The 17,422-nt window shown below is 36.5% G+C and overlaps 1 protein-coding gene across 3 annotated transcripts in view; it reads right to left on the reverse strand.

Annotated features, from left to right (window-relative positions):
- Positions 1-310: 310 nt before the first annotated feature.
- The window catches only part of PIK3CA (phosphatidylinositol-4,5-bisphosphate 3-kinase catalytic subunit alpha), a 43,473-nt gene continuing 26,361 nt past the window's right edge, over positions 311-17,422 (reverse strand). For all 3 annotated transcript variants that reach the window (XM_048059387.2, XM_013174785.3, XM_013174783.3), the window contains exons 10-21: positions 14,242-14,366; positions 13,831-13,912; positions 13,197-13,361; positions 12,543-12,646; positions 11,532-11,703; positions 11,092-11,198; positions 10,512-10,633; positions 9,895-9,973; positions 9,081-9,251; positions 8,449-8,566; positions 8,137-8,288; positions 311-7,428 (exon numbers count right to left, since the gene is read on the reverse strand). In XM_048059387.2, the coding sequence (XP_047915344.1) occupies positions 7,158-7,428; positions 8,137-8,288; positions 8,449-8,566; positions 9,081-9,251; positions 9,895-9,973; positions 10,512-10,633; positions 11,092-11,198; positions 11,532-11,703; positions 12,543-12,646; positions 13,197-13,361; positions 13,831-13,912; positions 14,242-14,366 (1,668 nt within the window). In that variant the 3' untranslated portion in view covers positions 311-7,157. The remainder of the gene's footprint in view (positions 7,429-8,136; positions 8,289-8,448; positions 8,567-9,080; positions 9,252-9,894; positions 9,974-10,511; positions 10,634-11,091; positions 11,199-11,531; positions 11,704-12,542; positions 12,647-13,196; positions 13,362-13,830; positions 13,913-14,241; positions 14,367-17,422) is intronic.

Here is a 17,422-nt window from a genome sequence, read left to right on the forward strand (position 1 = left end):
GCAGAGGCTTTACAACCATTCAGCTGAAACACTTAAATATTGTTTGCTCTCTTCTCACAGCTTTGACAGAGCATGTCTAAAATAAGTTACTTATTTTGAGGATCGACATGTACAAGAATGAATGCCATGTGCCGTTAAGACCTCTCACTTGGCCATACCCATAAATAATGCAAATTCTATTTCAGTATTTTTCACCCCACCTAAATTAACAGATGCACAAAATTTCTATCTCCTTTTCAGAAGAGCTGAAACATCAAATCACACCTCCAAGACTCAAGTTTCCTTAAATTCTCACTTCAGGATTCACAAGTGTACCAACCATATTATTTTAATTTAGTTGTTAGTATATACATTAACACTCAAAAGTGTGATAAAAACCAAACAAAAGTAGTTTTTTTAATAAACAGCATGTGATACAGACCGCGAAGATAAATAAAAAGCAGACTTTTTACAGTTTCCCATGAACATGAACTACAATAAGTGTCATAGGCCAAACTTGTCTTTAGCACAGCAGAAGGGAAAAAGTTTTTTTTTCTTTTTTTTTTTCTTAAATGTACTGCAAGACTATTCTCAGTACGACAACACATGCATCTTGCTGCATCTTAAATACTTTTTTTGGCCCATTATTACTAAAAATGTCTTGCTTCCTAACTATTATACCACAGGACCTTTATTACAGAATGACATACACATTGCAACATTCCCCCCCGCCCCCAGTAGTGGTTATTTCAAAGATAATTGTCTCATTTTTAAAAAGGTATTTCAAGCACTGGTGGGTGTTCATACTCCCTTTTTTGATGCAGACGTGTAACTGCCACTAACTTCAACAAAGTAAGATAAGCGTCAAGAGAATGCACCCTCCTGGGCTCTATCCATGCAAAATGCCAGTAGGATCCTGGTCAAGGAAGGTGATCCTTGATCCTTCTCCTCTGCTCAGCGCTGGAGAGATGGAGCCAGCGGTGCTGGCCTCCCCAGTATGAGAGACACCGGCACACTGGAGCGGGTCCAGCAAAGGGCCATGAAGACAGGGAAGGGATATGAGGGGAGGCTCAGAGAGTGGGGATTGTTTAAGCCTGGTGAAGGGAAAGCTCAAGGGGCATCTTGTCAACATATACAAATACCTGATGGAGAGGAGTAAAACAGACAGGCAAGGCTTCTCAGTGCTGCCCTGTGAGAGGACTTTACGCAATGAAATAGATGGAATTTCATTCAAACATCAAGAAAAAAGCCTTTACTGTGGATTCTCCTTTCCTGGAGATCTTCTGAGGCCCAGCTGGGCGATGTGCTGGGCAGCCTGCTCCTGCAAACAGGGCAGTTGGACCAAATGATCCTGAGGCTGCTGCCAACCTCAGTGATTCTGTGGCAGCTCCTGCCGTCATGGTGCTGCTTGCAATGACAACAGTACTTACAAAACTTCAAGCCTGAGAATCCAGGACAGACTGCAGCCATATATTCATTTTTCAGAATCCTTTTCTCCACCAGGCAAGTGAATTTTGATAGTGTATGTGGCTATTCACACTTAAAACTTGCAGAGATGAGAGGGGGCAAGGAGAAAGGACGATACTTCCAGATGATAAAATCATGTTTATCTTCACAAGAGGTGATGAATAATTTGGACCACAGTGGCTCTAAGATAAGGATTCATCTCTTTCTCCCTTCCTCTTCCCTCTTCTCCAAATGAAACAGTAAGACAACTTTGGACAGCCTGGGACAGCTGATAATTTAGGCTATAGAACACTATTAATAAAGCCCGAGAACAGATTAAATATACATAGACCAAAGAAACAAACAGACCTGGATTCCAGCTGTGAATATCCACATTTCAGCCTTCATGGATTAACTACAGCAGACAAAAGATTTGTAGGAGAAAGTTTCTGCTTGAGTTAGGCTTTCTGTAACTTCAGCAATACAACTGTCAGGTTTAACTGTAATTAATTCTAATACTGGAACAGGTTCCTAACCACATTGCTATGGTTACACTGAGCTAAACGGTTCCTAAACCAGTTTACAGCTACTGAGAAATTGGCACCAGTATTTGAGGAGTCAAGATAGGGTAGAATATTTTTTTTGGCCTTCTTCATGCTGAAAACATTTTGCATCACATACAGAAGTAAGGACACTTAAAACACGTTTATGCAAACCAATGGGAAAGCCAACAGACAGAGCATTGCTTCAGTTAATCTTCTCTTACAAATAGTTCAAGTTGCCCTTATGCTACGGGCATATTGGTTTTGGGGGAGGCAGGTGTTGGGAGAGGGAAGGGAAGAGAGAGAGACAGAGGGATCCACCTCTGGATTAGAGTCAGGAATGCTAACACAGTAAGATCTCATCTTTTTAAAAGTCTATCCCATAAAGCTCAGAAGTCAAGAAGACCGCTGCACTGCAGATATTAAGAACTACTGTGTTTTTCCTGAGTATGGGTTTACAAGTCTTAATACTATGAAAGAGTAGGAAGAGGAAATATTTAAGAGTTTTCTTTAAGCTAGTACGCAATAAAAATCCTGGAGGTCTCACAAGTAAAGGCAACTACAGACAAGACTACTGCAGCTATGAATTAGAGAGCTAAAGGCTAGTCAATAAAGAAAGTACTTCAAAATAAAAGCGCCAAGGGTTTAACCGAGCAGCTAGAAAACATCCCTCATGAAGAGAACAGCTCTCACACTGAATCATATGAATAAGCAGTCTGGGGCTTTAATATACATGGAGCCTAGTTCCGATTTCATATGCTATTGTGAATCCAGAGTGATTCTCATGAAATCAGTGTTATATCAGCATAAAGTGAAATCAGATTTTCTCCAACACCAGAGCACCTATGGATTTGGTTAGCGTATGCAGACAGAAAACCTCTATATCCAGTTTCCAATTGGCTTCTTTCATTAACACAGATTAAAAAACAACCCACACGTAATCAGCTGCAGGGATGCTGAGCTACACATCATTTTGGACGGATAGAGCCTTACCTAAACTGAGACAACTTTCAGCGTGAAAAAAGGTAAAAAATCATTTGTATGAAACATGTATTGCAAAACTAAAATGGAGATTCAACCATCTGCAACAACAGCTACATAGTGTTAAAAAAATAAACCTAACAAAACAAGTGTGGTTCTTCCATTCAAGTAAAACTAGAACAAGAGAAAGAAACATGGAAGTTGAAAAAAACAACTTAGAAGCAGCAAATTACAATTCTCTGTAATACCACACCTTTTTCATTAACTTGAAGCATTTTAAAGATGTCAAAGACTTCAACAAAATAGTAATTTAAGTGGCTTTTGTTTTGAATGGGTCCAGCCCAGGTCTGCAACCTGTACAGACATGCAAAACAGGAGGAATTCACAATTAAGAACAGACGCTGGAACATGCCAGTTATAAAATGGCAAAGCAAAGAAAATGTCTTCAAACTGTCCATGAACATGGGCTACTGACTGCTAAAGGGCTTATAACATTTTACATAGAAAGCAAAGTTGGAAACAAAAACAACCCTCCAAAACACCACCAGCAGGGTCATCACATACAGAGTTCTCTACAAGCTTGGTTATTTCTATATTGCCCTTAATATGCAGGCTTACATCTTCTCCACAAGATACCAAACCACTAACAGTTTTGGTTTTATTTAAATGCTTAAATGTTTTTTTTTTTTCCTTTCAAATTATACTGAACACATGTCTGAAGAAACTACAAATGCACTCCTTCAGAACAGAAAGGTGTGCGTAAGTCAGAGGTGCTTTTTCAGCTACCTTCAGGAAAGCAAAGAATTTAATATATGAAAAAACTAATCAGAAGCAACCTGTCTTGTCATTAAATCAAACATGAATAGCTTCACAGTTGAAAAGGTTAGTCTTTACGTGTCACTAAATCGCCATTCCCTAATGCTTTTTAATAAAATGGATGGCGCAGTCCTGGGCTCCTTGCTCTGGCAGTCCTCCTATGAAATTTTGCAGGAGCAAGGTGTTCAGATTCAATTCAAGCTCAAAATAAGCTACTTGGCGTTTTGTGCAGCTGATTCTCAGAATAAAGGGAACATTTTCAAATCTCCATGAAGTGGGAATAATTAAAGAAAAAAATTCAAATTCCAAGCAATCTGTAAAAACGTAGAGCTCAGCTATAGGTGCTTTTACAGTCTGTAAGCAGATCTTATTTCTGATACTGAGAATAGATGAGATCTTATTTACACCAACGTAAGTCAATATAATTCCACTATAGTGAAATTATATTAGCACAAAACTGGCATACCAGCATAAAGTAATTAGTGTTAAATGCTTTGAAGCTGTAAAAAGTGTTTTTTTTTTTTTTCCCCCAGAACACTGGCAGAATGTTTTCCAAATGCCCACCCTGATTGTGGTAGGAACAATAGCTTAAAGCCCATGATCTTCCCCTACATTTTTTTTTAAAAACTATAATTACCCCGAATCATATTATGTCTATATCACTACGGAGTTTCCTTTCTTTTATTATTTGATGCCTATATGAAATTCTACAGCTTGTGCACAGCATTTAGTTGCAAGAACTTTTAGAAACACAGCCTGATTCCTCATACCTTTCTGTTTGTGCAAAAAGGGTGCAGAACACTGTATGCTTGAACTGAAAGACAAGTATACCCATATTTACAGAAGTAAATGGCTAGGAAGGGGTAAAGTACAAAAGAAGTTGGGCTCATAGGATGCAATAAATTTGAGTTGATCTTTTCATCCAGACTGGAGAAGTCCAACCATCTTTTATATAAAGAAAGTAAAACATTGTTTCAATAACAGATAAATAAGGATAATATAGCACCTAATGTGGCATTTGTGCAACGAGTTTACTCTATTAAATTAAGAGTTACAGCCAACAGGGTTTCAGATTTTGTGAACTAAACGATTTAAACTCATTGAAACAAAGATGTGTTTTCAAAGAGCTACACCATTAGCGTTGACTGCAAAGTAGTATGTACAAAGGTTAATTTTGCTCTAGAAAGTATGACCAAGGTTAGCAGGAGTGAAAATATTCATGTGAGCAAAAAGGAATATGTAACAGTCAATAAAGAATAACGGGAAGTCTGTTGGACTATTCCAAAATGTTTAGTAAAACTAAGGAAATAAAACTTCACATTCCCCCTACTATTCGTGGAACTTCTATAGTTTTCACAAAAACAGGTTTCCCCCCACAGCATTGTCAAGTATCTATGTGTACAGTAATTAACTGCAAGAGCTTGACTATGAAGGTGTCTTGAAAGACCTAAGTCTTGGCTTTACAATCCCCAAAGTCTTCCATAATGTAATCGATTGCACATTTTTAATATATTACAATTTGCTAAATGAAGCCAACCACTCATTACCTCATCAGTACAGCCTGCACAAAGTACAGTTTATTTATATACTTATATTCTAATCTAACACCAGCTGTCAGCATATTTTATATTACATGTGGTATTGCACTTTTTGAGTGGCACCTCGGTGTGTGTTTGCAAGTGAACGAGTTGAACCCCCGAAAGCCCCCAGACCTTTGGAATTCACTCCAAGTGCTGCCAATCTAGCGAGTTTAAAATGTTAGGGTGAACAGCACCCTCAGAATCATGTGTTTCACTAATTAAAAAACCTGTTTAGTAGTTAGAAAAACAGTCCTACCTGAAGTTGTGCATAAGGGCAATCTGACATCCTTGGTTCTCTGAACAGTTTCAAAAAGTGGTGCCAATTTAATTGATTGCACACATCATAATTGTGTTGGAGGACAACAACTAGATTTACAAATATATATTACACACACACAAAACAGACAAAGCTATAAAATGTTTGGTAACTCCACATGCTTTGAGCTAGCCAAATGTATCTGCTGTATTTTGAACTGCTTATTATTGATCATATTGAAAATCTAAACAGCTATTTCTGATGTTACTGGATTAAACAACCACTTCCAGAGGAGGAAGAAAGAGGAGAAATGGTGGACCCAAAGGTTGAGGGTTTAAACATACGTTCCTTGAATAGCCAGCATACCACTTCAGTAATGTGAAGAGTATTGCCCCAATGTGTGTTGTTTGTTTTGTTTTTGTTTTTTAAAGAGAATAAGGCCAAGTTCACCTCTGGCATTAGTGGGTGTCTCCCCCACTTCTTCAATGCTACTTGTGTCCTCTTTCACCAGGGTTGAATTTGGTCCTAGGAGTATATCTGGTCACCTTCGGTGACACTAATGGAAACGGGAGTCTTGGACAGATAGAACTGGGCTGCAAAATTAAAAGAGTGAATATTGGACAAATCATGTAAATAAAGAATATATATTAATAATAGTTCCTATTATATAAATAGCCTTTATAAAAAAATAATCTTTCAATAATTTTAATAACTCACCTTTCTTTAGGTTCTGGAAAACATGTATGAAAAAAATCTATTCAGTTCAAGTTAGATTAAAGCAAACCTAAGATGAACACTACAACTCTTTGTTGCACTAAACCCAATTCTGACCATTCAATTTCCAGGTTAGTCAGTTTTGGGGGATGATAAGAAGAGTTTCTTTGAAGGTATGAATTGCACCCCTAGAAATACTGAGCAGAAGAAACACCATACTGAATGGGCCTATTTCCTACTGCTTTCAGAAACTGTGCAGATGACAGACCCAGAAATCAAAGGTTCATCTAAACCCCGTATATGTTAATGCCTCTGAGCGCATTTTAAAAGGCACTGTCCTCTCACTATTATTTTTAGATCTTTGAGCTTAAACTCCTTCCCTTCAAACTATGCTGCATTTAAATATCCACCATCACTTGAACTGTCTTTCAATGCTTTTCAGTCCAGCATAGTCTCTAGCTGCTGTACCAGATCTAAGGTAATATGTGATGGACTCTATATTCATGCTAGCACTATTTTCTTTTTCCTTCTAATTTATCATATCAAATGAAAAAAGGAAACATTCTTCCAAGTTTACCTTTTTGGGCTTAAGGCATAACATGAAGTCACACATCATACTAAAGCTTAAGTTTTGAAGTGTACAATTTTAGTGCTATCTGAAACCCTGTTTTACATTATTTTTCAACAGTTGTCTGTACAGTTCATCTCTTATTTTTGCCATAAATTCTAATGTCGTTCATGGTTTGTGCAATTCCTATGCAACCAGTCTTTGCTGCTAACGGGTATTAACAGTGCAGTACCCACAAAGCGGGTTGTTCAGTTCTTGTTTTCTTTGCTTTCATTTCAGTTCAAAGCATGTTGCTTTATTGTGTGGAAGATCCAGTCCATTTTTGTTGTCCAGCCACCATGGTGAGCATCATTCATCTGCTTCATGAAGTACTCAAGAGCTTCCTGCTCAGTTTTGTCCAATGCAAGGGTCTTTCGAATGTATGCAATATCGTCAAAGGACTGCAGTTCTGGCATTCCTGAGCCAAGCATCATGGAGAAGAGATTTATGAACAGATTGGCATGCTGCCGAATTGCTAGATAAGCCTTATAACACATCTCCTGAAACCTGGAAAAGACAGGGAAGAAAAAAAAGCTCAGTGTAGATGCCAGTTAGATGCATATTTAATCTCTAAAAATGTTTTCAGGCTATTGGTAGACATTTTTAGTCTAACAATCTAGTAATAATCAAGTAATAGTCTAATAAGAACATCAAAATGTTGCTAAGAGATATCCTCATCTTCCTACTTAGGTGATCTTAACTTCTGTAAAACTCCGTAGGGGTCAGACTGACACAATGGACAAATTGCAGACAAGCTTTGTAGCCTCAATCCTCATTTGCAGTTTGTGCAGATGTTCAACACAAGTCTAAGGGAGTTCACAGAGACATTTTAGTTATTGCTGCTGACATTTCGGATTGTAAAGCAAGTTTCCTGATATACTGCTGCAAACACAGTGCTCTCCTGGTTATTATCAGTGACAGAGACAATTCTCTCCTGTAATTTTATGGGGGAGGTAACTGTTTCTCCTTAGATATTCTGCAGAATGCACTGAAGATGGGCATTTGCTTTATTACAACATTGTGTGAGAAATGCCGGTTTATGCTGAAATCACTAATGTAAGTCAGGTTAAGACAAAAATGCAGGTTAAGACAAAAATTCAAGTTAAGCTTCATTGCAGCATTCAAACAGGCAATATAATTAAAATAATACCAGTATTAAAGTGCATTTTATATACAAAATACTCTGGAATTTAAATGCTTAAAAAAGTTGCTCACCTTTCAAACTCTCTTGTTTTGGTGCATTCTTGGGCTCCTTTACTAATCACTATTAAAAAGTCTTGTGTTAAGACAAATGGCACACGCTCTCTTTTATAACCAAATTTTTTCTTCTTATGGTCAAGGAAGTGGCCAAAGTCAATGTGAAACAGCTTAGAAAGACAAAAAATTATTTAAGGATTAGTAATCTTGTTTAAAGGATGTTATTGTAAAATTAAATTAAAATTAAATTGAGTTTGGATGGATTTTGTTAAACAAACTCATATCAAATTGAGATTATATTATGCTATGTTCCTGCAAAAAACATCTTACTTGTCCATCATCTTTCACCATGATGTTACTGTTGTGGCGATCACCAATGCCCAGTATAAAGGTAGCAACACAGTAGCCAGCACAAGAACGTGTAAACAAGTCAATAGCTGCATCATACCTATTGAAAACAAACAAAGGAGACATTTTCCTACAGATATTCTAGTAACACAAAATTGCAGGAACATTTTTTTTTTTTTAAAGGGAAGAACCAACTTTACTACCCTTGCTCAATGAAGTGGAGTTCCTAGACTTTAACAAAGTAAGGAAGAAATTCAGCATACTCTGAAAACAGAAGTACTTACAGTTAAGATCATGGAAGAGCAAGCCAGCTAGTAGGACTGTCTTTCTTCTGAAGACAGGCAGTAGCTTTCATTTTGATGAACTACTGTTAAAATACAGAGTTAAGCCCTGTCTTCATAGTTCTACCTTCAACTTATGCTTTACTGTTGAGAAGTCACACAACCACCCAACCTCATTAAATACAAGCTAAATAAAGCAGGACTATTAGGCAAATGAGGGCAGGGAAAAATACCGATGGATGTAATTTCCCACTTGATAAATTTTAGTTCTCTTGAAGCTTCAATAAAAAAGAACAAATGAACATGAAGAAAACAAGCAACAAGAAATCTCACATTTCTCCTTTGTTCTTGTCCTTGAGCCACTGATGCAATGTATGGCTGTTGAACTGCAATGCTCCCTTTAAGCCTCCTTTACACTGGATCTGCATGATTGTATGAGAACTTCTCACTACCTCAATGAGTCCCACGCAGTCACCAATAGACAAACAACCATAAGGCAACATCCTGTAAGAGAAAGTTGTTTTTATAAAACACATTTTAAGACAGCAAGCAACAGGTACTGTTTAATAATCCTTACCAGGTAAATTTCACGTTACTGACTTTAGGATATGAAAATCTATTTTTAGTGTTTTACAGGTGTATTATCATTAGCTCCACGGAAAAAATGTACCAGGTATTAGTCTTGTAACATGCCAGCCACTGTATTCACCATTTCTGTTCTTTAGTTTTGTATCAAGGCAAAAGGCTACGGAAAAAATTATTGACATATTTTTGGAGACTTTGGGGAATCCACTGGAAAAACTTTTTAAAAAGACATTCAGCACGATTCAACAGTACCTGTTCAACTCTATTCAAAATGAAATATTAGAGACAGAATCTAAATACCCAGAGAATGAACGTTAGTATTTCATGGATTACTATAAACAAGCAGCAGGTAATACACTGAATTAGCAGCATGGAACCTTCAAGATTATTTTTTTGAATAGTGCCTGAACATAGTACAAAATTGTAACTGGAATCTACAGTCAGGAACATTACTATTTATCCAGACATTAATGGACTAACTGTACCCAGAAACACAGCCATTTACTCAGGCACTCTTTAAAAGATCATAGTCTGTTGCTTGAGAATGACCTCTAATGCTTACCGAAGATCAAGACCCTGATTTTGCCAGATGTTTTCCATAATTCTAATTATCTGTAGTGTCAGCATGTCTTGACGTAAGTCTGGAACAGTCAAATACAAAAGAGATTGCACGTTTCATAACATAGAACACTGTTACACTTTACCACCTAGAAGTATTTCTAACGGAAATGACGTTTGTATAGTTTAACATAGGTTTTGTTCTCTCAAAAGAGAGGAAAAGCTTTTCAAAAGCTTGAGAATGAATATAAACTTGTGGCGATTTCAAAGCTGTTTAAATATATATTAAAAACAATGGAATTGTCATGTCAATCAGCTAAACATTACACAGCTGGAATGAAGTCTTGAAAACATTTTCATGTAAGGAAACAAAGTATTAAATAGTGTGATGTTCCACCCCAACAGACTGAACGTTTAGGAACATAGACACTTTGCACATGCCTTTGAGACAAATATTTATTTGTGCATGTTCAGTTTTTCTGGAAAAGAAAATTGGTTTGGTCAGTGTTTTTTTTTTCTTTTTTTCAATGCATGTTTTTTTTATGCCTAAAAAAATACTACACAGTATGCCAGGAAAATAAACAGATACGTAGGTTTTGAATTACACTTATCTTTCCTTACCATCTCCATTTTTAAAGATTATCTCATTGTTCTGAAACAACAATTCAGACATAATATCTGGGTTTTCCCAGTTCAACCATAGGGGCCTTTTTGCAGATGACATTATCCTGCACTCCTCAAGCCTATAAAGAGATAAGATTCATATGAAATAAGCATTCTTATACCATGTTTCTATAATTCTACTATGTTCTCTGTGTTTTCTTCAAAATCTTTGAAACAGTATCAAATAAGATCTGCACGGGTAACTGACAATCAACCACTGTTTCCAACTCGGAATTTAAATCACTAACGTCAATGCTAATCATTTGCTAAGCACAAAGGAAGAACTAGCTATATCATACATTTTCCTTTGGTAGCATGCATTCTTCACAAATGGAATAAGTATTGCAGTTCCTGCCACCTTATAGGAACAGCTAACTGTCATGTTGTTCTCTAATTTGTTAAATCATTACATTGAAACTACTTCACTCTGCTACATATTTTATTCAGCTAACTTTGATAATACTAGCATTTAGTATATGTTAACATTACTAGGAATTTACTTAAATATCTGGACAAATTTTAAAACTGAAGACAATACCGAAGATTTCCCAGCTGATGAGCAGGATTAAGAGGAGAGATAAAGCCTTGCAAAGCATCCATAAAATCTGGCCGTCTCATTTGTTCAACAAGAAACTTCATCTGCACCTGATAAATAATCACATTCAGGTTTTGAGAACACTGACTACATATAAATGAAGATAAGTATCAGGTTTCAGCTTTTTTTTTTTAAAGGATGGTTTTGCACAATTAGCAACTCCATTTAGCCAGACATTACATAAATTGAAGCTCTTAGCTTTGGTTCTATTGCTTTAAGATGTAGACAATGGTAATGAAAGCAGAAAACACTACAGCTTCCAAGCAATATACTACCTACCAAAGTTAGTAGTATAGATATGTTCCTAGTTAATCAAATAAAACAGTTCTAGTAATTCCTTTGACTAAAAGCAACAGTTTTGGTATGTGGACAGCTTATAATACCTTCTGGGTCTCATCTTTCTTTTCCTGCTTGAGAATATCTGTGAGGTTAATCAGCTTCTCCATAGCCTCCACCTGCCTGCTCAGATGCTTCAGGTACATTCCACACGCTCGACAGTAGGACTCCAGAAGTAAACCAAATCTCTGACTTACAGTTTTATTGTGCATTTCAGACCTACACAGAGAGGAAGAACAGTTACAGCTTTAAGACAAGACCACTTACAGGTGCGAAAATGGAACTATACCCATAACATTTTCCTCAAGGTGGCTTATTGGTCCTTCTTCCCAACAAAGTAATTAGTGGTGACTTCCCACAACTCGTCTCATTTTGACTGGACTGATCAGAGTTCAGTATTACTTACAACTAATTCAGCACAGAATTTTCAGGCTTTCCCCTCTTCTGTCCACCCCCTTCCTTCTTGCTCCCTGTTCTTTTCTAACACTTTCCTTAATCAAAAATCCATGCTTCTCAGAAACGCTGTACTAACCCTCAAGTTTTCAACTCAAGTTCCAGATTTCTTGCTCAGACAAAGGCTAAACAAGCATGTATGAACTGTAATTTTCAAAGACTTATGTGGTCAAACTTGGTGGGTCGCTTTAGGCCTAACTATTTGTAAAGCATGAAGGTATTCCAGACTTCTAAAGAGATAGGAATTTTTTTTAGAAACATACTTTTCTATATATTTCTGGCTTAATTTCAGAAGTAGCTCTGCTTTAGCAAAATTTTCTGGAAGACTGGTGAGGGGATCTGGCATACAACAAAGTTCAAATAGCAGAAATCTGTCAAAATTGTAAACAGCTAACAACATGGGAAGCTTCAGCAATCTCAATTAGGCTACCTGGTTTTAGAATAATCACCATTAGAGGAAAAAAATATCATCTAATCATCCAGCTTTTTAAACTGGAAGGGATGCATTCTATTACCAAACTATGCACTCGAACTCTTAAAATAAAGCTTGCTTTGTTTAAACACAGTAGGTATCTCATAACCCCTAATCATGATATTAAGCTTACTTTAAATGCCAAAAGAAGAAGTGTCCTATCCTTTGATTCGTCAGTGCTTTCTTGAGTAAAAATCTCACAAGCTGATTATCTAAATACTGTTCATATTTCAGAACCTAGTTAAGGATAAAGAAAAAAACATTATTTCTATTAGTCTACATGTAGATTAAGACATTTAGATAAAACACAATGCAAGTTTTACATTAAATTTTGTAGAATGACTGATCTTGGTATTTTATGCTTGTACGTGTCAGCGTACGAACAGTATCTGCTAACTGAGTGCATAGACTGCTTCTCTTTCAGAAACTTACCATCTGAGGCTTCCTTCACTATTACTAAATATTTTAGCCTCAACTTGCTTCAAATTTTAAAAAGATGCTTCTGTTCATACTTTCCTATATGCAAGACAGCTGAAACAGTTGCCTGTTCCAGCTGGTAGAACAGTTCTGTATCTGTTAAATTTTGGCATTTAATATTTGTAACAGATACCAAAGCACTACAGAAAATGAGCTACATTTTATCTTTAAGAGCTCCTCCTGCTAATATAATCTGCAGTGCAAACAGATACTGCTGATGACCTCACAGTCTCCTAACTTTTGTTGTACTTTAAACCTCTGTAATTATCAAACATACATAAGACATCAAGTATACCAAAATGTTATATACCTGTACTAGCTGGATTAAGTACTGTGACAATTTGTCATCTGTCAAGTACTTCTCTAGACACCGAACTGCAAAAGCTCGCACCATTGGATCTGGATAATTACAATCCAAAAGCTCCATTGCTTGCTCTGGCTTGATCGGAGGCCAGTCTTTTACCAAACAGTACATCTGTGAACAAAAAGTCCAAGGACGTTACACACTTGCATTGATTAGCAAGAAGTTATAATACACACTCAGCAGAAGGTATCAAACACAAACTGCTTCTGAATAGAAGCTGTTTACTTGCCAGTCACCTCTAAATGAACAATTTGGTATTAGCTACCAGCTCATTGTTTTTTTTATCCACTATAAAAAAATAAAACCTCGCATTTAACTAATTGACATAACAAAGATTGAAGTAATGCCAGCAGAAGAAAAACTAGGACTCAGACTGAGCTAAAGAATGAGAAATGAGGACCTTTTCTGGACCAGGCAAATAGATCACATAAAACAAATACAGACTGATCATCCAGTTACAATGGCAACTTGAACCATCTAAGTTTTCATTCAACATATCATACACACAGCTTCTGGAAGTTTTCTTGTTAAGTAACATTTTCAAACTCTTCAGAACTTAAAACTTTTTCAGTGTTGTTACCTGAGCTACTTCATCTCTAGAATTCCATTTAACTGACAAAAGTAATTTGGGCAGAATTTCTGGTGTATTTACACAATAATGCCTGCAAAAGATAAAAAAGGTTGTTTGTACAAAGCATCATTTTGTTTTGATATCTACCACATCCCTTCAGTCCCGCATCTTTTTCTCCCTTTGTCAGCAGGATCCAACTGGTATCATAAAGTGTTGTCTGGACGCAAGACTACAGTAATAGGGAAAACAAATTAATTCAACAACTTAGCTCATAAGCCTTTTCTAAAACACAACCTAAACAATACAGAATAAAGAAAAAGGACCAAAGCCCAAAACAATCAAAATCAAGTGAATGAAGTTTGACTGTAACAACAAATGATTTTCTGTTTTGTGCGTGTTTTGTTTCTCCCCTCCCAATACCTGTGGCTCCAAAGGAAGTCCTTCTCTTGTTCAGTGATTTCAGACAAAGGATCCCGCGTACATATGGCTCGCAGCTGCTCCTTGTCACTTTCTCTTAATTCGTTATCTCTAGCTATTCTGTTACTCTGTAGAGAGAAATTGGTCCATTAACCCTCCACACGTTTTCTTCTGTTGTCATACATCATACACAAGTGTTTTAACAACATAGGAACATATGTATGTCATGCCATACTACCTTGCTGTTTCCTTCTATTAAAAGTGAGCACTTACAATTAAAAAAAAAAGAGAAATTAAAGACTGCTTTTAGTTGCTACTGGGACAAGAAGTACATTTCACAAAATCAGCTGTTTGGAAGAATAACTGCAGTTGGAATCTGATGAGCAACAGACTAGTGAGGTACAAAATGAAACAGGTCACTTCTGTCTCCAGTTTTGACACTGCTGAGAACTGCTGAAAGGGCTGAAAAAGAATCAGAACTGAAAAAGCAGAGTATGGATGTTGAATAATAGAATCATTCAGGTTGGAAAGAACCTCTGAGATCATCTAGTCCAACCTTTAACCTAGCAATGCCAAGTCCACTACTGAACCATGTCCCTAAGCTCTACATCTACATGTTTTTTTGAAGACCTCCAGGGATGGTGGCTCAACTACTTCCCTGGGCAGCATGTTCCAATACTTCCCAACACTTTCAGTGAAGAATTTTTTTCCTAATGTCCAACCTAGACCTCCTCTAGCACAACTTAAAGCCATTTCCTCTTGTCTTATCACGTGGTGCTTCAGAGAAGAGACCAATCCCACCTCGCCATAGCCTCCTTTAAAGTAATTGTAGAGTGTGATAAGGTCTCCCCTGAGCTTCCTTTTCCCCAGGCTAAATAACCCCAGCTCCCTCAGCTGATTCTCGTAAGACTTGGTCTCTAAACCCTTCGCCAGCTTCATTGCCCTTCTTAGGGCAATGTAATAAATGAGTGTAATAACGTAATAAACAAGTTTGACACTTAAGAAGATGCTATCCCAAAAGCTCTACTCAGGAACAGGGTTTTTAAGGCGAACTGATGTTTTGATGTCTGTACAATACTGACTTCTACGAAAGAAAATGAGCATTAACCCTTTTCAAAGTTCAAAAAGCTTAAACTGTATAACTTCTAGAACTGAGAAAAAATACCACAGTATTTGATCTTTTGTTCTGCTCTTTCCCTGTGTAATTTCTACTGAACACATTAAAAAAATACAGAATGAAAGAATGAACCGGGCTTTATCCACCAGTTTTGTTGGCTGTAATTTTCCACTGGTTGAACTAGAACTTTGAAACAGAAACATCTGCATGTCTTTTACAGAAAGTCTTTCCAATGCATCTAGCTTAAAAAAACAAACAAACAAAAAAGAACAAAAGAAAAAAACACACCCAAAACAGAAACAAAAAAGAAAAAAACACAAAACACAAACTGAAGAAAGGAACAATATGAAATTTCCAGGTAGGAGATCAAGGCACCCTTTAAAAAGTGAAGTGGTAATATTTCTAAGAACGCACGCAGATGTAGAACCAGTTGTTATATTACGCCACACGATATATACTTGCAGATTCCAAGTTCTCTACTTTGTATTCACTTTTAATTACATAAATTACGTGCTTCCATGATGGGTTCACTCCTATCATATGTGACAAGAATATTCCAGCCTTCAAGCTTCCATCTATCAATATTACATCACAGAATTTTTAGTACCTTTATCTCTTGTTAATGGGACAGTCTGAAGCACGTTGACTGAATTTAAAACTGGGGGAATTCAGGACTACTGTTTGTGTTGACACAGAAAGATTTCTTGAACGCTTTCTTAGATATTATGTTAACATACAATGCAGATACCAAAGCCAGAGTCGTTCTGTAAGGAAGTTAATGGATAAACAACTCTACAATCACCCTACTCCTGATATAAAATCAAGTAGTTGATATTGAATAAGAGATTAATTGTACATATTTATCTTGATTCTGAGTTATCCTAAATTGTAATTAAATGTCAAAAAAGTATAAAATGTACCTGCATAGCGGGTCAGAAAGATCATAGATTAGGTCAAGCCCAGAAGGAAAATGCATTTATTCTGTTGCAGTCAACACCAAAAACTTGAAATTCTATGAATTGTGGGACAGTAAATGAGATTTAATATTTGAAAAGTCTTTCATATTCAAGATAATAATGGATCTATAAATGCTGCCTTATGCATTAATTTATTTAAATGCAGTGTAATGCATTCCAAGGTAAACAAATAGATGTAGTTATACTCTCTATAACATTTATATAGAAATCAAACTTAAGTGACTGCTTTGCTGATTATGACCATTTCAGGCATATAGCTCTTTCAGATACGGCAAATGCTAGCAATCTAGTATCTGATTTTAAATGTGTAATGCATCGTCTCTTATTTCCCTAAAAATACTTAATGTTAAAAATAGCCATAAATATGCACAGTACTTGAATATAGATAGTTTGGCCGCAGACCTGAAGATACCACACATTAAACCAACAAACCAATACTAACAAACCAACAAACACAATACTAAGAGATCACTAGTGATGTTAAATCTCACACAGTGAGATTTAAAAAAGGATAAGGGGATTTTTTTCAGACAAGAAGGAGGGTTGGAAAAAAAGCAGCATGAATAAGGGGAAAGGGAAACCTGGAATAAAATACTGGAATAAATTTCTCTGTTTCCCTATCAACTTAGTCATTGATGCAAATAGACTTTCTCCGTATTTAACCACTATGACCTGCTTTTACAGTATTGTAAGGTTTATCACAAAAAAGGAAAGGCAGTAAATTGAGACATTATTCTACCTCAAATATTTTTAAATTCTAAAATGCAAGTTGATCATTACTTTGTCACTGGCTTAGTCTCCTCACCCTTTTCAGTTTTTGCCTACATATAAAACTAAATGATGAGTTCAACATATCAAAGCCTAGATAAAAGGCTGTGTAACAGCAAAGGAATGTCATTTAACAACATGCCAGCTGTCCTTAAAAACTTACTGAGAGCCCTGCAGCACCTCTCAGTCACAATATATACCATAAGCAGATAATACCAGTTGACGATGGACTTGCCATAGAGTATCAAGAGAAACCCAATACCTACAACCCTGTGTTCAAGATGTTTTGAGAGGAGCCTGTTGTAAATATCACCAGAATTCC

This window comes from Anser cygnoides, chromosome 9 (genome assembly GCF_040182565.1).
Source record: "Anser cygnoides isolate HZ-2024a breed goose chromosome 9, Taihu_goose_T2T_genome, whole genome shotgun sequence".
NCBI classification, from domain to species: Eukaryota; Metazoa; Chordata; class Aves; order Anseriformes; family Anatidae; genus Anser; species Anser cygnoides.